This window comes from Protobothrops mucrosquamatus, unplaced genomic scaffold (assembly GCF_001527695.2).
Source record: "Protobothrops mucrosquamatus isolate PMUCROS unplaced genomic scaffold, P.Mucros_1.0 scaffold1, whole genome shotgun sequence".
Lineage (NCBI taxonomy): Eukaryota > Metazoa > Chordata > Lepidosauria > Squamata > Viperidae > Protobothrops > Protobothrops mucrosquamatus.
The window spans coordinates 5,137,708-5,160,051 of NW_015386388.1; the positions used below are offsets into that span (position 1 = coordinate 5,137,708).

Sequence of the window (22,344 nt, forward strand, 5' to 3'; positions counted from 1 at the left end):
TGGCATCGGACCTGGATATCTCCGAGACCGCCTTCTGCCGCAGATTACCTCCCATCGGCCGGTACGCTCCCACAGAGTGGGTCTCCTCAGGGTGCCGTCAGCCAGACAGTGCCGGCTGGCGACCTCCAGGGGGAGGGCCTTCTCGGTGGGAGCCCCCACCCTCTGGAACGAACTACCCCCAGAGATCCGGGTGATCCCGCATCTCCCCTCCTTCCGCCGCGCCCTAAAGACATGGCTCTTCCAACAAACGGGATTGGCCTAGGGAATTTTAGTGGGGTTTTTAAGAGAAATTTTAATTATATAGGCCATAGCAAATATTTCTTTTTAATTCGGTTTTAAATTAGGTATTTATTGTAACATTGGTTTTATAAGGCTGTCAGCCGCCCTGAGTCCGGTAAGGAGAAGGGCGGGATATAAATCGAATAAATAAATAAATAAATAAATAAATAAATAAATAAATAAATAAATAAATAAATAAAATACTTGAACTCACAGTCTTTGCTGTCTAGGCTCAGGCCTTAACCACTAGATCAAACTGATTCTAGTCTGGTCTAGTGAAAAGGGCACATCACCGTCCCATCTCACCTGTCCTATCTGGGAGATGAAGCATGACTGTGTGTGGAGGAACCCGAAAGATGGTGAACTATGTGTGGGCAGGAGAAAGCTAGAGGAAACTCTGGTGAATGTCTACAGCAGGCCTGATATGCAAATCAGTCATCCGATGTGGGTATATGGATGACAGAGTAGTCAAACCATCTAGTACTGATAACTCCAAAGTTTCTCTCAGGATAGCTGGCACTTGTGGGCATAAGGCTGCTGCAGTTTTATCCAGTCAAACAAGGTTAGAGGTTTTGGAGCTGAAACTATGTCAATCTATTCTTAGACCAGAATAGAGTCGGGACCCCATTTGGGGTCGATCGACCATTTCACGGGGGTCGCCAAGCAAGGCTGTCCGCCATTTTTTTTGTCCACCATTTTTCCCCCCTTTTTCCGGCAGGTGCCTTACCTCCCTTGGGCTGGGCCAGCTGGTGGTCAGCCTGCTCCGTCTCTGCCGCTTGCCAGCTACGCCTCGGCCGGCACAGGGGGCGGAACCACGCATGCACGGCGCTCCCGGGCAGGGAAAGTCCTCGACTTACGACCGGTTGTGTAGTCCTCGACTTACGACCGGTTTAGTCCTCAACTTATGACCGGTTTAGTCCTCGACTTACGACCGGTTGGGGTCGCGGCATTAAAAAGGTTGAGAACCACTGTCTTAGACTTTAAATGGGTAAAAAGCCATTTGCTGCCATGCGAGACCTAGTGGGCCACTTTTGGTAGGGCCTAGCCATAACAATACAAATATCCCATAGCTAGCTCTAAAAGTTTTAAACTTACACAAATTTTGGGGGAGACATTCTTAATATTTTATGTGTCAGTGGGCATTGATTAATATCCATAGAAAAAAGTTATTGAGGTTTAAATGAGTTTGAAATGTCAAATTTTCAGGTGAAAAAGACTCATCTCTAAACCAGGGGAAATTCTCACTTTAAAAGAAAATGAGGCATTCCCCCTCTCCATCATTTTTACTTGAATTGCTATGCCTCCTAGTCATAAGTTGAGTATACAAAGAGTTTATATGTTTACAGGATATTAATATAAACTATATATTTAAAGAGTTCTGGAATCTGTGATACGCTCTGCTTTCTTCCTCTGTGTAAAACACACACACAGAGAGAGAGAGGGAGAGAGAGAGACCACTGTTCCCTTTTGGGGTAAACATTCAAATCACAGCAAGACAGTAAGAATTAGTAGGCAAAATAAATTAAAGGCATGAGATAAAAAAAGGAAATACAGTAAATTTAGCTTACACTAAAACATCTATTATATCTTTCCAAGCTTTCTTATCTTCCTAAGCCATCCTTGCTTCTATTATGCCTATCCACACTTCAAATTTTGCTCTTTAAACTTATTTCCTTCTTTCATTAATTCGGGCTTTTTATCATTTACTCCATTCGACATGTCAGTCTTCCATATTGATTTATCTTTTATTTATTAAGCATATTTCTATCCTGCAACAATAAATAAAAACCTATGACTTACATAGAAAGCAATAAAACATTAAATGATTCATTAAAATGTTCAGTGATTAAGCCTAGAGTTGCAGGATCATTTATATCTGTAGCCTCACCACCTCTCAGCGAAATACAGTTCCTCTCTATGGGAGTATTATTTGTTGTCAATATACATGATTGTTGATCCATGCAGGCAAACTCTTTGGCTAGATTAATCCAGTTTCAATTGGCTCTGTTGTAAACATACAGTGGAGTACTAATGATCAGCTGTGGATGACAGCACTATATAGGATCTTCACTTGGGACAATTTAGCATTGTCTAAAAGAGCGTTCATTAATTTTATTCGTTTGTATCCTGCCTGCATTATTTTTACAAATAATCAAAACAGCAAACATATCCAATACACATTCCTCCTACTTTCTCTACAAAACAACCCTGGGATGTAAAGTCCAAAGTCATCCACCTGGCTTTCATGGCTAAGGTGGGACTTGAACCCACAATCTCCTGCAATCTAGCCTAATGCCTTAATCTCTAGGCCAAATTGGCTCTCAGTTAGGTGAAGATCTCAGTGAGGTGAGAATCTCAGGTAAGGATCTTGTAAGGAAAAACAAATCTGTGATTTTGGGTTGGCTTCCCCTCTCTTCTGCTACTCCAGATTCTGGCCCTAGTCCAGTCAACAATAACCACTTCATATGAGACTATTTTGAGAATGTAAATACTGAAACAAGCATTCTTTCACATATTCTTAATAATTCTTCCATCTTTTTGCAGTAAATGCTCTCAGTTTTACTAACTGGTTGTCTATATTATGATTGGGAAAGCTAAAACAATATGCTGAGAGTTCCATTCTTAATTTTCATTCTTTGTTATCAGCATACCACACTTCTGCAATAATTTAGTTTGTCACAGCCAATATTAATGCTGAGTACATCAATTTTAAAAAAAGCTCCTACTCAATGTTTATGGTATACAGTTTAAAATTATCAGATAGTGCTCACATAGAATCTTATTGAAAGTCTCATAAAACAGTACAAGGATACAAACAATGTAAGAACTTCATAAATAAAAATAAGAACAGCATCAAACCAGATGGATTACACCCCAAGGTTCTGAAGGAACTGGCAGGCGTGATCTCAGAACCACTGAACTATATTTTTCAAAGATCCTGGAGCACTGGGAAACTACCAGAGGACTAGAAAAGAGCTGATGTAGTTCCCATCTTCAAAAAAGGGGAAAAAATAGATCCAAGAAACTGCAGACCTTTCAGCCTGACCTCAATATCTGGGAAGATTCTAGAAAAGATAATCAAGCAACGAATATCAAGTGAATACCTAGAGGCAAACAAGCAACAAATCAGTGAACATCTAGAGGCAAACAAAGTCATAACCAAAAGCCAACATGGGTTGTCAAAAACAAATCATGCCAGACAAATCTTATTGCATTCTTTGACAAGATGACAAAATTAGTGGATCAGAGAAATGCTGATATAATTTACTTGGACTTCAGTAAGGCATTTGATAAAGTAGACCACAACCTACTACTAGATAGAAAACCTTCTAAGATAGAAAAATATGGGTTAGACAACATCATCACCAGATGGTGGTGTAATCCTCAATGGAATTGCATCTACATGGAGGGAAGTATGCAGTGGGGTATCCTAAGGCTCTGTTTTAGGCCAAGTACTCTTCAACATCTTCATCAATGATTTGGATGAGGGGATAGATGGGGAAGTCATCAAGTCTGCAGATGACACCAAGCTGGCAGGAATAGCCAACACTCCAGAAGATAGACTTAATATACAGAAGGATCTTGACAGACTTGAACATTGAGCACTATCTAACAAAATGAAATTCAATGGTGAAAAAATTAAGCTACATTTAGGCAATACAAACCAAATGCACAGGTACAGTATAGGTGGTACCTTGTCCAATAGTAGTAACTATGAGAGGGATCTCGGAGCCCTAGTGGACAATCACTTAAATATGAGCCAGCAGTGTGCTGCAGCTATCAAAAAAGCCAACACAGTTCTAGACTGCATTAAGAGAGGGATAGAATCAAGATCACGTGAGGTGTTAATACCACTTTATAATGCCTTGGTAGGGCCACACTTGGAATACTGCCTAAGGTTTTGGTCCCCACACTGTAAAAAAGATCTTGAGACTCTAGAAAAAGTGCAGAGAAAAGCAACAAAGATGATTAGGGGACTGGAGGCTAAAATATATAAAGAACGATTGCTGGAATTCGGTATGTCTAGTTTAATGAAGAGAAGAACTAGGGGTGACATGATAGCAGTGTTCCAATATCTCAGGGGCTGCCACAAAGAAGAGGGAGTCAAGCAATTCTCCAAAGCACATTTCCTGATGGTTAAAACAATTAAACACTGGAACAACTTGCCTTCAGAAGTTGTGAATGCTCCAACACTGGAAGTTTTTAAGAAGAAATTGGACAACCATTTGTCTGAAATGGTATAAGGTTTCCTACCTAAGCAGGGGGTTGGACTAGAAGACCTCCCAGGTCCTTTCAAAGTCTGTTATTCTATTCTATTCCATTCTATTCTATTCTATTCACAAAAATATGAAAATGAAAACTAAAAATTACATTTTAAAATCAGGGAAAGACTCTCAGAAAATGTCTTCAGTCATTTTTAGAACATCTGCAAAGGGGGGGTCTATCTTAATCTCTGAGAGCTTTCTGTGCTATGGCATTGGTTCTACTATTCTCTCTTGTTGACATGAAAGTCACACTAGTGTTAATTGGAATAGATGATCATGCAGGTAACTGCAAAAGGATAATATCAATCAAAACCAGCACTTTATTTTGTATCCAGAAATTCATTGTCCACCAACGCAAGCTCTGCAAAATAAGTCATATGCTCTGAACGCTAGGAGCCAGAATATACATATGCCATTGTATTTTGTACCAATTATATTTTCTGAGAAATTTTTAAGTGCAGCCCCAAGTAGAGCATATTACAGCTGTCTAGCCAGATATTTGCCAAAGGTATATATTAGTGTGCCACCATTAGATATATCTTTAATTGTCACGCCTTGGTCAGTCAATGCTTTCACATAATGTTTTTTGAAAATAGAATGAATAGATTTAAGTTACCAGCCTTAATAGTAACCATCCACATATAGTGTTTCCTACTAGTTGTAAGGACAAAGCTGATACATTTGGGCATATTTTTGGCCAGTATGTAATAAGTACTATCAAAACCTAATGCATGCTCATGCTATTCTGTGCAAGCCAGGATCTCTAATTTAGAAATTGTCTAGCAAGCCAACATACATGTCCTACAAGCCAGAGTACAAGCACCATGCTGATACACATTCAAAATTTAAAATAGATTTCTATGGACTTCATGAATGTCAGCAACATGTCTACTAAAATAGTATGAATTGAAGCATCAGACATCTGGAAGCACTATGTTAAACAATACTGGTCTAGTTTATGACCATACAGAGAACCTCTGTTTCATATTTTTGATAAAATTTCCATACACTCATATAAATATATGAGCACATTTTGCAATATACAAAGAGGGAAATGTCTCCTTTTTTCTTCAAAGCTGTGGTTTAATACTGAGTCATTCTAATAAAAGGTAAATTTATTTGGCTTTCTCGCCATGTTCATAATCTGTTGAATGCACATAATGATGAATTTGGGAGGAAAAAGCAGACTAATACAAGATAGAAGAAGGTATTTAAAATGTTTGGAAAGCATTTTAAAGCACCTAAAACAATACAGAGGAACATTTTTTAAATGCCTGGAGGGAAGAGAAGGAAATAAATTAAAATATTTAATTTTTTAAAAAAACCTGACCCATATTACCTTTAAAGATCTTGATGCCCAGCTTTATCTTAGAAAAGTAGTAATTTCAGCCATACCCTGAAATTAGTATCCTTTACTCAAACTTTGCCTCATGATAGGTTGGGTGCATGACAGTCCTACAGTGTTTTAGGAAGCCACCCTCAGATGAGGAATTCAAAACCATGATTACAAAAGAGTGGTCTTAAGGGAAGTCTCAATGATTGAGATATATTTCTAGTTCCATCACCTTTGACATCAATTGTTGTCAAGAAATCCATGAATATTGGTATGACTAGGACTTCAGTAGAAGAGATAGCTAAGGAAGGACTGATGTGCACATACCGTGTTTACAAAACCCTTCCCAGCCTCCCTGCATGGTTGACGGAAAACAGGTCAGCAGATAGAAGGCTGCCTCTATGCTCTGCTCTACTGAGGACAGTAGTTTCTTTCTTTGCCTGGAGCAGATGAGAGACTTCCAGGCACAGGCCTTCCTTTCCACAAAGAGCATAGCACCCTGAAATTCTAAACGATGATGACAGAAACAGACATTGGTGGGGGCTGGAGAAGCTTTACTGGTGAGATAATTCATTAGAGGCAAATATTTCTCCAACATGTCTAGGAGAGGCTGCAAAGCAAATTTTGGTAGCAGGCAGATGACTTCAGTCATAGATATTTTGACTCATGATACTGCCTCAGAGGTTCTCAGTGTTAATGGAGAAACAAGTCAGCTGGTGAAAAAGGCCAGAGTATCAGGATGGTTCCTGGAACGTATTGCACTGTATTACTATTACATATTGAATTCTGCATTCTGAGAATCTGTGTTTGCCCCCATTTATTTTTTCAAAGGAAGGAGGCAGTATATTGCTTATGGTCACTTTACTCCAGTGTCCCTGAGGAAAAAATTAAATCAATAGTCCACATCCTTCTTCACTACCTTGTTTATTCAAGCTAATGCAAAGGTTTAATTACACACCATTTAATTACTAGGCAGTGCATAATAGATGCCAGTCTTATTCTTCTGGTCTTAAGCAGACCTCTTAGGAATGATCTCCAGTTAAGTTGCCAAAGTCTGTTTGATCAACATCGTTGTATGCCACAAAGCAGTCTGTACTTAGTTCTCGACTTACAGCAGTTCATTTAGTGAGCATTCGAAATTACAATGGCACTGAAAAAAGTGACTTACGACCGTTTTTCACACTTAGGATGTTGCAGCAACCCCATGGTCACCTGATCAAAATTCAGACACTTGGCAACTGACTCATATTTAGGACTGTTGCAGTGTCCTGGAGTCACAATGATCCCCTTTTGTGACTTTCTGACAAGCAAAACCAAAGGGGAAACAAGATTCACTTAACAACCATGTGACTAACTTAACAACTGCAGTGATTCACTTAACAAGTGTGGCAAGAAAGGTTGTAAAATTTGGCAAAATTCATTTAACAACTATCTCACTTAGCAACAGAAATTTTGGGTTCAATTGTCATAAGTCAAGGACTACCTGTAGCCTAGTTTTCCCCTTTTTAGTTTATTTATCCTTCTGTTTACTGTGGTATATATGCTGTTCCAGTTCAACAGAACTCCTGTGGTCCCTGCAGACAAAATTGTAAAATGATGATTGTATAGAAATATAGTGCTAAGTTATTACTGTTTATCTTCCAGCAGCCATCACTTAGAATTCTTAGAAACCTAGTCACAATTTAATTTAATTTGTACAACGTGAATATGTGCAAACATGAAATTATATAGAATTAGATTTGTTACATAAAAATTTTCAATACTTCAATAGTTAAGATATTTTTATTTTATTTCTCAATTCTATAGCTGCCTGTCTCAAACAAGTGACTCTAGGCAGTGAACAGTCATAAAACAATTACCGTAGAAATAATTGTGACATGGTACAAAAATAAATATATGGCAACCAACAAAAATTGTCTAGTTGAAGAAACAGGCTCTTCACGCACTTGGGATCCCAGTCCCCAGCACAAAACCAGATCTTTAAGACCTTGCAAAAGGCCAACAGAATCGAGGTCATCTTCAGTTCCGAAGAGAGAATGTCCACAGGACAGGGGCTACGAGAGAGAAGCCACTTCTAATCCCTGCCAGCCAATATTCCTTGTGACTGAATATAAATTTTGAAAAACTGCAAATACAGCACTTTTCACTAGTATAAATCATACAAGTACAATAAGGAATTATAGTTACCTTCTGTCCAAACCCTCGAAGATCCACTGTTATTTAACAGATCATTGAAACATTAGCATATTAAGACTTTACGTTAAGAGAAACATAGATTTGGGGTGTGGTACAAGCCCATATATAGAAGTATAATTCAAAAATGGTTTTCAAATTGAATTAAAGTCTGTGCCAGATTGAATACGAAGTTATTTTGGATCAAGGCCCAACCCTTGGGCTGTGGCATGTTTGGAACTGGGCTGCAAAAGTGGTGGATGAGCACACATGAGCAGCTCCACTTGTGCAAGTAGCAAGCAAGCGAGCACGTGCACAGCTCCATTTGTGCAAGGGGTGGGTACACGTACACATTGCTTGCACAAATGGAACTGTGTACACTCGTCCACCGCTTGCGTGGAACTATCCCGTCTCCCCCCCCACCCATCGGTCCACAAAGCCAGAAAGGTTGGGGACTGCTGGATTAAGGCATACTTCCATAACCTTAATTAGCCATTCATCTACAAAGGAATTATGCATACTTTCCAATAAGAAGCATAAAATGTACTTGTGGCAGCAAACACATATAAAATGCATTTGGCACATATGTTATATTTTGCTTAGCAATATTTAATTAAGAAATAAGTTGGAAAGGAAATTCAGCTCTTAGACTTTGTTTATAAATCATTTTCCAAAATTGTTGAGCTTTTCAAATTTTCCACAACATATGAAAAAGCAATGATAGTTGCTCCTGACAGTTCAGTTTTCAGGAGTTTTCATTTTAGTGATCAATACTAAATATATCAGCATATATCAGCAATATATATCAGCAATAATAAATATATCAGTATAATATTTAGTATAAATTTAATGTTTTCTTCCTTTGAAAATCTCACTATTGTATATCAATTATTATGTTTAAATTCTACATTTTAAATAAAAGTAAAATAAGGCAAAACAAGGCAAAAATAATTATCAAATGAGGTCTAGAAAAGCAGAATGATTTTGATGGAAATATTATTATTAAATAGTTCTTTACTATTTATTAGGTTCAGTAAATGCTCCAAATTTTGTGTTATAAGATTTTTCAGATTCAGTCAAATCTCTGAGTGGTCCCCTTTTTTATTAATTCTTTGGGAACTGTTGAAATCAGTCAGTTAGTTATGACTAGTCTAAAGAGAAAATAATTTCATCTTCATTTTGTCAGCAATTAAATATTGCAATCTTTGCCATCTTTCCACTGAGTGAATTTCTTTGTGCTTTCCTCTTTATGAAAATAAATACTTAGTCCTGAGGTTAGATGTTTTAAGTCTCTGCTATTTTTTTCTGTATTTATTCCAAATGATCAATGGGCTGCTTATTGTATAATCTCATATGAGCTGTCTGTTTTCGTCTGCACCTTTAAAGCGATCCATGGCATCGGACCTGGCTACCTCCGAGACCGCCTTCTGCCACAGATTCCCTCCCATAGACCGGTACGCTCCCACAGAGCGGGCCTCCTCAGGGTGCCGTCGGCCAAGCAATGTAGGCTGGCGACCCCCAGGGGGAGGGCCTACTCTGTGGGTGCCCCCACCCTCTGGAATGAACTACCCCCCNAGTATTTTAATTGGAAACACAGCTTGTAATATTTGGTTTTAATTCGGCTTTTATCGGGGTTTATTTTCTGTATTTTTGTATTTTGTAATTTTTTGTACTTTGTGTTTATTATTTGTTTTTAATATGCTGTGAACCGCCCTGAGTCCTATGGGAGAAGGGCGGTATACAAATTAAAATAATAAATAAATAAATAAATAAAAATCCTCATTTATTTGTGCAAATCATTTGAGAGATCTGCTTTCTCAATAGAAATAAATTAATAATAAAGTGATATAATCCAATTTGTAATTTTGATTAAGTAATTAATATAATTTGAAATTAGGACTACCAGGCCACCTTGTTCTTTTACTACCTACGCCATGTAAAGTCTGTTAATTGTTTCTGCCAGTCACATATTTTATATTTTGATTGGAATCATTTAGAAGAGAAAATCTTTAAATAAATCTTTATTATTAATCAGATTTTTGGCTAAATCACAGTAAATGCAATGTCAATTGCAAATAGTTTTAGTTTATGTTCTTAATTTGCTAATTTAGTTCCTGAAATTTTGTTTTCTTTACACATCTTCTTTGCCAATGACTACTGATAAGAATAAAGAAAGAGACAGAGGACAAACTTCACCTCTTCATTATGATATATTTTTGTAATACCCCTCCTGCACAGTTACAATCATCTTGGGGTTTTTTTCATTCATAAATACTCTGTATCCATATGAAATAAATTTGAACTACAATTCATTTTCTTCAGAATCGTAAGAATGAAAGACCAATTCCAAATTATCAAAAGTTTTCTTCACATTAAATAACATTATTGTTGCCTTCTTGTTTGTCAATAACATTCAAGATATTTCTAATGGAGTATGTCTTGCATCTCTTTGGAACAATTCCAATCTAACCAAGATGTACCAATTCAATTAAATATCATTTCTTCTCTGCAAGCATCACTGTAAAAAAATCTACATTTAATAAGAAAATAGGTCTATATGGTGAATTGAGTTGTTCCCCACTTTGTAGCTCAGAGGATTGAAATGTTCTTTCCTTCATCATGTTGCTGTATCTAATTTATTGCCTGGGTTACCGGTTTAATCAAAATGTATTGACAATTCTTGTGGTATATTGTAGACCAGGGCTTTTCAACCTTTTCACCCATTGTACCACTTTTAGGATATGGCAACATCCGAGTACCACCAGTCGCCTAGCAAGGTGTCAAAAACTTGATGACCCCCCCCCAAAAAGGAAAAAAGTGATGAAGTACAGGTAGTCCTCAACTTACAACAGTTCGCTTAGTGACTGTTTGAAGTTACAATGGCACTGAAAAAAGTGCCCCCCAAGCCACAGCTGAGCAAGACACCTGCCTGCCCACTTGGCGGTGCTCTTCCTCCTGTCCGAGGTTTTCATTGTTGTGAGCATTTCTGTTGAGGATTGGCAGTGGGGGTGGGGGGGTGGTTTTTATTCCCCCCATCTGCTGAGTGGTTGCAGCAGGTTTTGGTCACTTCACATGACCCTGGGACACTGTGACCGTCATAAATATGAATCAGGTGCCAAGCATCTGAATGTAAATCACAAGACCCTGGAGATGCTGCAACATTCCAGCTGATCGGCGCTTCTTCTGGGCTCAGCAGAAGTGCCAGGATGAGTGCTGCTTTCCAGCTGGAGCCTGGCGCTGATCCTGGCGCTTCCACTGAGCCCTGACAGCCCTGCAGCTCCAGCCGTCTCTCGCTCAGGCTTGTGTGGGGCTGCCACCGGTTCAGCTCATTCCCCTCCCCCGCTACCACTTTTCTAGGATGGTCGCGTACCACCTGCCAGGTGCCAATGTACCACAGGTGGTACCCGTACCACTGGTTGAAAAGCCCTGTTGTAGACATGCCATCAGGTTCTAAAGCTTTGTTCAGTTTCAGTTTCAGTTTTTGTATTGTTCAGTTTTATCTTCTATTGTACATTTAGATTTGTTGTGTTACTCTGTTAATTTCATGCTCTTCAATCTTTTCAGATGTCTATAATTTAATTCTAATTATTTTAGAATTGTGCTTCAGCATTGGTTACTGGATGAAATTAAATGTAAATATTTTACTAAGTTTGTTTTCAATAATCTGCAGTGCAGTACTCTTATCCATTTATTTATTGTAAATTAATGTTTCTTGAAGTTTATTTCAATATTGTATCTTATTTTTTCAATGTTTTATTTTATTTTATTTTAATTATGTTAAAAGTGTGCTCAACTTTGATTACGGACTATAATATATAATTATTTATAAGTTATAGTTAGGTTTCCATGGGCACTTACCTCAAAATTCCTGCACTATCTTTTTTTATTTTTTGGAAAATATGATATATAAATAAACAAATCTCTAAATATTATTTAAAAAATAGGAACAGTGGATGGCTGCAGCCAAGTCGTCTTTTTGAAATCTTCCTACTTGCCTTTTTCCCACAACAATCTTTTTAAGAGATCCCCTGTAATATCCTTTAAAGGTTTCTTATGCCTGCAATGATTGGCAGTCTTTCACTTTAAAGAAAGAGTATAATGCCAATGCTCACCTGAAAAAGAAATAATATTTGAGGATTATCTCTAGGAAAATCCCCAAAATTAGAACAAAGACTTTTTTCCTTTTAAAATCTACTTGTCTTGCTACTGAAATTTTAGTAGGTGTTGATATAATCAGAACAAAACCAGATTACTGTAGGTTAGATAGGCTGGTTAAACACTTGCTGACTAGATGGTTCTGAGAAATTAAATACCGTAGCTCCTTCTTGTTTGAATCCAAAATTCCAATATTATGGTTCTCCCTCCTTATTTCTCTATACTGCAGATTTACAGCATTTTGTCCCACTCACTTGCCTTTTATTAAAGTTGATAAGGTTAAACTTAAGTTCAATATTAATATTTCAGTCCCCTGATCATTCTGAATTGCCCTTTTATATTTTTATAACCTCTTGTTTTGAGTATTTTATTCAGAGCAACACAGCATCTACCAGCTGTTGATCCCACTATAGCTTTATAAGTGTTACATGTCTATCTCACCAGAATCAAAAAGGTCAAGGCAATTGACATAAGTATGCATACATAGCTCCAATTTTATTTTCTGTTTTCAATTTCAGAGAAGAGGCGAATGAGGGTGGAAGAGGGATGAAAGTCAGCTTGATGAATATAAAAGGCCTTCTCTAAAATTGCACAAAGTGTGAGAGATTCATTGATTAAATGAATGTTTGACAGTTGCAGACAGCAGTCAAAAATGACCTATTTATGTAAGCCTATGGCTAATAGGCTAAGCTCAGTTTAATGGATCATACCTTATGCAAATCTGGTCAACTTTTCACTTTTTGAATGTGCAGTTGGCAGTGATTAAACTGTGAGGTATGAAACAAAATATTATCCTTGCATTTTTATCCAGCAGCTCAAGGCAGCATATAGTGCTCTATTCTCCCATTTTCCCTCACAATAATCCTGTTAACTGGCCCAAGGTAAACTTTCATTTCTGAAATTAGGGGATTAGGAAAGTGGAGGCTAAAACATATGAAGAATGGTTGCAGGAACTAGGTATGTCTAGTTTAGTGAAAAGAACGACTAGGGGTGACCTGATAGCAGTGTTCCAATATCTCAGGGGCTGCCACAGAGAAGACGGAGTCAAGCTGTATTCTCCAAAGCACCTGAAGGCAGGAGAAGAAGCAACGGATGGAAACTAATCAAGGAGAGAAGCAATCTAGAACTAAGAAGAAATTTCCTGACAGTTAGAACAATTAATCAGTGGAACAACTTGCCTCCAGAAGTTGTGAATACTTCAACACTAGAAGTTTTTAAGAGACTGGACAACCATTGTCTGAAATGGTATAGGGTTTCCTGCCTGAGCAGGGGGTTAGACTAGAAGACCTCCAAGGTCCCTTCCAACATTATTATTATGGCCCTGAAACCATATAGGCCTTGATAATCTAAGAACAGCACTTAAACCATAGCAACATTACTTTAAACCGAAGCAAGCTACTGACCCAGAGCCCAGTTGTAATATGCTTATAGAGTCTAGCTGTAAGCTAGCATGTGGATCACTATATTTTGTAATAGTTTCTGTGTCATTTTCAAAGGCAAACCTGTCTAGAGCACATTTCAATAGTCCAACCAGGTAGCGATAAGATAAAATTGTGAGACTCTGCTATTTCAGATAAGTTAGTAAAATGCCTTCTGGTTATGGCCTCCACCTATCTATTTAGCAGTAGTTGTGGGAAGGACCCTCAAATCATGGACATCTCCAGGAGTAATTCCATCCCTTCAGGCAACATTATCAGAGCTATCAGGGAAGAAATAGTAATTGCACATGCTTAGATTTCACTTCAGCCTGTTCCTACCTATCTATACTCTTGGAACTTTCTGATATTTGAATGAGATTTCAGGTGCATTAATTAATTGATTAAAATAATAATAATAATGATGATGATGATTGATGATGATGATGATGATGATGATATATTAAATGTGTATCTTCATAGCTGTTGCAATTATTAAAAGCAACTTAATATCTCTGTTTTAAATACATTTTATTTAAGCAAGCTCCTCTACTCTCATTGGGATATTCAGACAAAGTGTGTACTGGACTAAGCCTAGATCATTTGATTGATTTGTGAGTTCACATGGCTTGCTGCTAAAATACTTGTGGTAACCAGTAGTGGATATTTGTGCTGAACAATTAGGTTTCTGGAACTCAGAAAAAGCACTTTCAATTAAAGTTCTTTAACTCTAAACATATGCTTTTGCAATAGACTCTACTGAGTTCTGGTGGAAACAAAAGAATAAAGTGGGTTCCAGAAGCCTAAAGTCTGCCTAGTCCTGCTTTCTATTTTTTTTATTTATATATATATATACTTTTTTTCCAGGCAAATAAGGTTGAGAAAGCTGTATCAGCTGCTCACACATTCCTACAGAAGAATCCCAAGCATGAGATGACCCAAAAGTACCTCAATTATTACAAGACTATGGTGGATGTAGATGAGTACCTTGTAGACTTGGAAGCACAACCATATGAGGTACTTATTTGGAGTATTATGGAGAGGAAAATTTATCCCCCTGATGGGGCTACAGTTGAAAGCTTTAAAGAGAGATCAATTAGCTCTATAGGGTCTGCAGGTCTCTTTGTAGTAAATATTTTGCTAGTTAGTTAGTTTTAGACTGCCATAGTCAACTAATTAATAAATTATTAAATATCCATGATATAATAATATAATGGTATCTAGAAGCACTCTCTTTTAATCTGCTACCAGAAAATCAGCAGATTGGGGTAAGTGTAATATCCATTGGAAGATTGTACTACAAAATGGAAACCACAACAGAGATGTATCTCCTTCCAGCTTCAGCCCACCTAATTTCACAATACTGGAGAACTACTAAAGAAAATTCCTGAGTTTTATATTGAATGGGTTCATTTTGGTTGAAGGAGATGGCCCTGAAACCATATAGGCCTTGATAATCTAAGAACAGCACTCAGAGCAACATTACTTTAAACCGAAGCAAGCTACTGACTCAGAGCCCAGTTGTAATATGCTTATAGAGTCTAGCTGTAAGCTAGCATGTGGATCACTATATTTTGTAATAGTTTCTGTGTCATTTTCAAAGGGAAACCTGTCTAGAGCACATTTCAATAGTCCAACCAGGTAGTGATAGGTTAAAATTGTGAGATTCTGCTATTTCAGGTAGGTTAGTAAAATGCCTTCTGGCTATGGCCTCCACCTAACTATTTAGCAGTAGTTGTGGGAAGGACCATTAAATCATGGACATGCTCTAGGAGTAATTCCATCCCTTCAGGCAACATTATCAGAGCTAGCATGGAAGAAATAGTAATTGCACATATTTAGATTTCACTTCAGCCTGTTCCTATCTATCTATACTCTTGGAACTTTCTGATATTGGAATGAGATTTCAGCTGCATTTTTAGAGTGGCCCAGAGTGATGATACCTCACCTGAACTAATGGATAATTAATCCCAAGTACTTTGTGTAAACATTAAAAAGTAGTGGCAACAGTATCAAGCCTTATATGTATTCCACATGTAAGCCACTGGGGCCAACTTCTCCTCTGCACCCATCAACTAGAACTGGCTACAAAGGAAGGAGTGAAACTACTCAAACATAGCACCTCCAGTCCTTACAGATAGTTTAGAAGGATTTCATGGTTGATAGTATCAAAGGCAGTCAATAGGTCTAATAGGAATCCACTCCCCATATCTAGATCCCAATAACACCATCAACCAACATCACAAATACAGATTCTTTCTCATGCCCAGTTTTGAACCCAACTGATTAGGGGCTTGAGAATCTCCTTCTTCAGCATATGAAGTTGCCTGAAATCTTTTAGAGTCCAAAAAGAAGGTTGTGGCAATCATCAAACAAAATCAACAAAAACCTGGTAACGATAAGCCTAATGTGTTTTAAACATGAAACAGACTGGTGTTGGAGGGTTACACTTCAATGCTCTTTTTTGTATGTCTTTTCTTTCTGTCACATGTACTATATGAAAAAGTCATTTTAGTAATCTTTGCTTTCTAAATTGATGTCTTCTACTCCATATCAGCGTTCCTCAACCTGATGTCCTCCAAAAGAGCTGGAATTGCAATTCCTGTTGTGGAAGTTGCAGTCACCATAAGTAAATGGTACCAAGTTGGGGAATGCTGCTGTAAGGGATGAATCAATTCAATTTTATGGTGCTGATGATCAGTAGAAGGGATTAGATAATGTCAATTACTGGTTTTCCTGCAAATTGTTCTGAGGGCTGCTGGTTTTCCATGTGGCCCATGAAGCAACCTTGTGTAGCCTGTCAGCATTTTTAAAAAGTTAATAAATTGACTTTGTTAAGTCAATTTAAGAAATGCAGGAACTAGAAAGGGGGAAATTATTAATTTAAATTTAAGATTAAAGAGTTAAATAAAAACATAAATCTATATACTCAACCTGTTACTTTCAATTTATTCTTTGCAGACGGTTTTTGTCAGAGCAGTGAAGCTTTACAATAGTGGAGATTTTAGGAGTAGCATTGCTGACATGGAGCATGGACTGTCCAAATACTACGAGGCCTATGAAAATTGCCTAGCTGGCTGTGAGGGTAGCTATGAGCTCTGTGAATTTAAGGATTTCTATCCAGCCATAGCAGGTAAGGGCACCAGGGACAGATCAGCTATCATACGTATGCTGATCCACTGTCCATTTTGTTGCTGGTATACAGTTTGAAATGTCAATTATGCAAATGAATAAAATTATTTCTCTTAATTTTAATTGGTTTTGGGTGGGACAAGGATTTTCACAGGTGCAGGATTTAGTATATAGAGCTATTGCAGACTAAAAGAGATACTGCAGAATTACTTCCACTTCTACAGCATTCTTAGTTCATTTGCATATAGAGTTGTTTTCAAACAGGGATATACATTTTAAAAATTTGCATTGTTTGTTTTGACCTTGGCAATCATCTTCATATCTGCAAAATTTCCAGTACTCCCTTATCCCTCCTGATCTGTTGCTTTTTCAGAGAGGTACTTCTGAAATATTACTAATTCTCCCTTACCAGTCCTAGCACCTCTTTCTGTAAATAAATACAGCCTTGTGTTCACTTCCAAAACAAGACCCCTAATCAACTGTGTAGAAGAGAATGGTCAGTTGCATTCACTGACAAAAAAATGGGATAACTTCATAATATTAATAAATGTGTGCAAATGCAATCTTGTCTTATAAGAGTCAGTATATTAATATGTATAAAAAGTATAAAAAGAACTTGGAAATACTGGAAATAAGTTTAGTGAGAACATCAAATCTGTTGGAGAAGCTAACAAGAAATTATGGCTGCTTCTATAAGGAAGCCCTATTGAATACGCTGATCACTGAATCCATGTAAATATGAATGGAACTGGGATGCAAAAGCTGTTTCGCTAGGGGTGCTGATGGATTAGTGACTTGGTTTTCTCTCTTTCTCCCTCCCTCCCTCCCTCCCTCCCTCCCTCCTTCTTTCTTTCTTTCTTTCTTTCTTTCTTTCTTTCTTTCTTTCTTTCTTTTTTCTTTCTTTCTTTCTTTCTTTCTTTCTTTCTTTCTTTCTTTCTTTCTTTCTTCCTTCCCAGATCATTTCATTTATGTCCTGCAGTGTAAAGTGGACTGTGAAGTTGACCTGACCCCAAATGTAGGTGGCTATTTTGTCGAGAAATTTGTGGCTACGATGTATCACTATCTTCAGTTTGCATACTACAAATGTGAGTTCTTGATTTGATTTTGGAGGCTTGATTTAAGGAGAGGGTAGGATTTGAAGCAGTGCCATCTTGTGGAAGCATTGGGTCAAAATCTACTGGTTTGAGATAGGATGGGACAGTAGACATTTTTCCAATTTCCTCCTTTGCCTCCTATCCCCTACTACAGTAGAAGAATTTCTAGGTTTGGGGTTTTTTGTTTTTTGTTTTTGTTTTACAAATTGAACAACATAATGTTGTCTCTAGCAAGAACATAAAACCTGGGGCTTGGAAACCAAAAAGTCAGAGTGCTTTTTCATCTGGCCTCATCTATGCTATCTGACAATGACATTTCAAAGTTTTTCTAGCTGTACCTAAGATAAGACCTGTTTTTTCAGCTTGTAAAAAAAAAATTCTCTTAGTGAACTAGTCCCCTTTCCTTGTTCAAAACTTCTCGATGGCCACATGGCCCCTATCCTGGAAAAACAGAGACTAAATCATTTTTCTTCTCTTTCAAGAAAGTGCAGCAATTTTTTGAGTACATTGTGATTAAAATTTGATAAGACCAATAGAGGTTAATATTACTTTCAGGCTATATTTATAAAGACTTACTGTTTGGGAGAAAAGCTATCTTTCCTGATTTTTTTTTCCTTCCCTCCTTTTTTTCATGTTGTGCTTAAGATGTGTCTCTCCCACTAATCTGGTGTATTATTCTCTGCGCAGTGAATGATATTAAGAATGCAGTACAGAGTGTAGCTAGCTACATGCTCTTTGATCCTGGAGATGAAGTCATGCAGCAAAACCTGGTTTATTATCGTTTCTACCGTGAACGTTGGCATCTGGAAGAGGACGACTTCAACCCACGATCAGTACGAACAGGAATGGTGGTTGGGTTAAAAATTACTATATTGTTTTGGCTATATATTTTGGCTGCAGTACTGTGGGACCCTTTTACAGCATCCCAGGGACAATATGATTTTCTAGATTTTTTCCCCCTTGATTGTCAAAGAAATAGCTCCAAACTCAGGGGGAAAAAACTAGTATCAATCTCACCTCTCTCCTGAACTTGTAACAATTAGCTTTCCCATCTAGTTATTTGAGAATCTGTAAAAGGGATGCAATGGGGGCTGGGAAGGATGAGAGATTGAAGCATTGAGAGTCTGCAGAAATGTTGGAGGGCCGCATAAATGTTGCGGGTCACATTTTCTAGTTTCTGATATTGGGGCTTGATGTCTTTGTACCTCAATGGGATAAAGCAAAGTAACAGTATGTCCAGTAAGTCCAGTATGGCTTAGAGTAACCCCTTTGGATTTTGGATAATTTTTATAACCTGTAGTGCCATTATTGTCTATGGTTCTTATTGTAATAAAACAAGCCCCTGTCACAAAGAGCTCTTGAAAATTGCTGGAATGGCAGTCAACAGCAGAACAAAGAGAAGCAAGGGTACCAGAGGATGGAAGTGAGCGAAAAGAGTTTGATTACTTGATTATCACTCAAGAGGAAAGAAGACTAATAGTTTGTGGGAAATATGAAATTTGAGATAAACAGAAAAAATGATACTGAAATTTCAGTAATTGGCAGCAAATGTGGTCTGCCAAGGCCTCACATTTTTTTGTTCCATATTGATACAGCTATATCAAATGGAAACTTTGTCAGGAGGATGCATGTTAGATGCATTCCTAACTATTCAATTACTTTTTCTCGTGCAATGACCTCATTGCTCCTGCAGCTTTACAACTGGAAGTGTCCAAGCCCTCTGACCACATGATTTGCAGATGCAGTAATGTCTAGAGCTGTTCTAACTTGGAGCCTAGACAAGTGTTTGCATGCTTGAGTGTACTTGGTAGATTGTAGCTGGCACCAACACAGGCTCCAATTGTATAAAGTACAAATATTGTTTATTGTTCTCTCACCTGTTCTGGCTGATTGTTTTCTCTCTGATATTCTTAGGAGGCCTTGCATTACCATAACTGGACATCCACACAGAAGAAACTCTTGGAGTTTGCCAGGCAATATCTCCAGCCAGATGATGAGGTGAGAACTTGGGAGACAGGTAAAAATGTGATAAATTAAGAGCTAGCTTTTGTCTCCTTTAGTCCAACTTTGCCCCACTAATTTACTTTGAGGATGGCAAGTACAAGATAAATCTGCAAGACAAAAGGGAAATGTTTTATTTTCAGTTTTTCTCAGCTGGAAAGAAAAGATTTGGCTACCTAAGGATTGCCATCGGGGTTTTGAGCTTCTACCTGGCATTACCCATACCACTATTTTCAGGAATAAAGCCTAGAAACTTGCAAATGGTTATTTTTTTGTAATGTTGGATTCTGTACCAAATAGTCCATCTGAAATAGTCCATCTGCAGAAGATGGAAAAGTCTAGGTTCTTGATTGCTTTGCTTCTGACTAGTTCTTCTGTCCTGCTTCAGGGAGAGGTCGATGAAAGAGTCGATGGGGTAAAAGAACCTGCATTGCCATCTGATGCCGAGTTTGAAGACATTGGTGACTATGAAGAGGGGTTTTTGTCTGAATGGTGGCAGGAGCCCAGATCAAAAGGAGACAAAGGCGATGAAGGTAATTGATCACAAAACTGAAGGACTGATTGTTCACTTTCCATTGCTCATTCTTGCCTGTATCCCCTACATTGGGTTTCATCACTGTTTGTTGTCTCATTTCCCTTGCATGTCTGTCTTTAGTTTGCTTATATTGAAGTGTGTCTGTCTGACCTTTTGGCTGCAGGAGCTCAGTTTAACTTTTTTTCAAATTTCATGTATGTTTCTCCTCTTGTCTTCTTCCTCTTTCAATGTTCTGTAATTTGCAATTTATTGTTGTGAATGCAGGAGGCAGCAGTGAGCAAATGCAGTTCGCTCCCATGTGACACCGCTGCTGCGCGAGCTGCACTGGTTGCCAGTGGCCTTCCGGGTGCGCTTTAAGGTGTTAGTTACCACCTTTAAAGCGCTTCATGGCATAGGACCCGGTTATCTCCGAGACCGCCTTCTGCCGCAGATCCCCTCCCTCAGACCGGTACGCTCCCACAGAGTGGGCCTCCTCAGGGTGCCGTCGNCTGACCTAGGGAGGATTTTATTTGGGGTTTATCTTTTAACAATTTGACAGAGACACAACTTTAAAATTTGATTTAATTCGGTTTTATCGGGGGGGAATGTATTTATGTTTTGTTTTAAATATGTTGTGCGCCGCCCTGAGTCCCGCTGGGAGAAGGGCGGCATATAAATTAAATTTATTATTATTATTATTATTATTTTTTATTGATTTTCATTGATTTTCATTGATTATCCAGTGGTGGATAATGCCTGGAAAAGATATTCACACACTGTCCCTGTAGAATGGCTGCAAAAATATATTTTAATCTCCTTTGTTCTTTGTTCACAGAGAGACTTGATTGAGCAATATGCTTCCCATAATATCTGCAGATGAAAGGGAGGCGTTGTTGATTTCTTGGACCTACCAAAGTAGACTTTGAACTGGCAAGATGCATTTTGATATGATTCCAACATGTTCTGTGCCTTTGGAACCTCACGTACCTTAATATCTCCAAAGACTGGGAAATTTCCACCAGTAGAACCTCTGTGCAGAATATTCCTTCCTCTCCTGCAAGTGGATTGGTAAAACAAGAACAGCTCTAAGCTAATCCAGGGAACCTTCCCACTTCCCAGTGGAACCTCATTTCTAAAAAGTACTGTGAATGGGTTTGGAATAAAAAAAAAATCTCAACACAAAGGACTAAGAAAACGCCAATGCTGCACTTATTTCTGGTTTTATATATTCTGCTTTGTGACCTCGTATATGTTGGGAACCAAAGTTCTTACTCATCTATGAAAGCATCCACAAGTAGTGTGTGCATAACTGGATTTTCCATATTCCAGATTTTCGTGGGATTAAATGCCCTGTTTGCCCAAAGGGAGGACAATCCCAATAATTAACTTTTAAGTCTGTGTACAGCAGAGAAGTTATAATCTATCTGCAATGTCATGGATTCTTTTCACTATACTCAATTTAGTGGGCTACAAACACAAAAGAGCCAACAACAATATAGGTCCCTAGACAACACACACAAACATTCACACTATAATTGCTCTCAGACAAAAGCAATGGCATACCTTCTTTTCTCCTGCCTTATTGAAAGGGCTTATTTTGGGAAGACAGGATCTTTCCCCTCTGCAGTTTTGATCTTCTCTTTTTCTTTCTTTTCCCTTCCCATCTTACCATCATTTTCTGTCTTTCCTGTTACTGTTGGAAAAAGGGAGGTGTAAATGTGGTTTATGTGGTTCTGCATATGAGAGTGGTTGGTGTGAAAAAATAGAATGGTCATCATATGCATATCAGAAATGAATTAATGTTATAATATATTATTTTACTTGACTAAAGTACTTAGCAATTTAACTGATAATTTATTTTGTAGTCCTAGCCCTAAATTTCTTTGGAGCAACTTTTGATCTGTGTGTATACACACAAGCACAGTTACATGCTTTCACATGTAGGTTCACATGGATAGGAGACTGACCAGATAGGGGACCTTTG

The 22,344-nt window shown here is 38.0% G+C and overlaps 1 protein-coding gene across 1 annotated transcript in view; it reads left to right on the forward strand.

Moving 5' to 3' along the window:
- P3H4 (prolyl 3-hydroxylase family member 4 (non-enzymatic)) overlaps positions 1 to 21,318 on the forward strand; it is a 27,777-nt gene extending 6,459 nt beyond the window's left edge. Inside the window, exons 3-9 of the mRNA XM_029287362.1 lie at positions 14,487 to 14,636; positions 16,581 to 16,752; positions 17,708 to 17,836; positions 18,533 to 18,678; positions 19,760 to 19,843; positions 20,235 to 20,379; positions 21,196 to 21,318. Coding sequence (XP_029143195.1) covers positions 14,487 to 14,636; positions 16,581 to 16,752; positions 17,708 to 17,836; positions 18,533 to 18,678; positions 19,760 to 19,843; positions 20,235 to 20,379; positions 21,196 to 21,209 — 840 coding nt within the window. The 3' untranslated portion in view covers positions 21,210 to 21,318. The remainder of the gene's footprint in view (positions 1 to 14,486; positions 14,637 to 16,580; positions 16,753 to 17,707; positions 17,837 to 18,532; positions 18,679 to 19,759; positions 19,844 to 20,234; positions 20,380 to 21,195) is intronic.
- Positions 21,319 to 22,344: the final 1,026 nt, after the last annotated feature.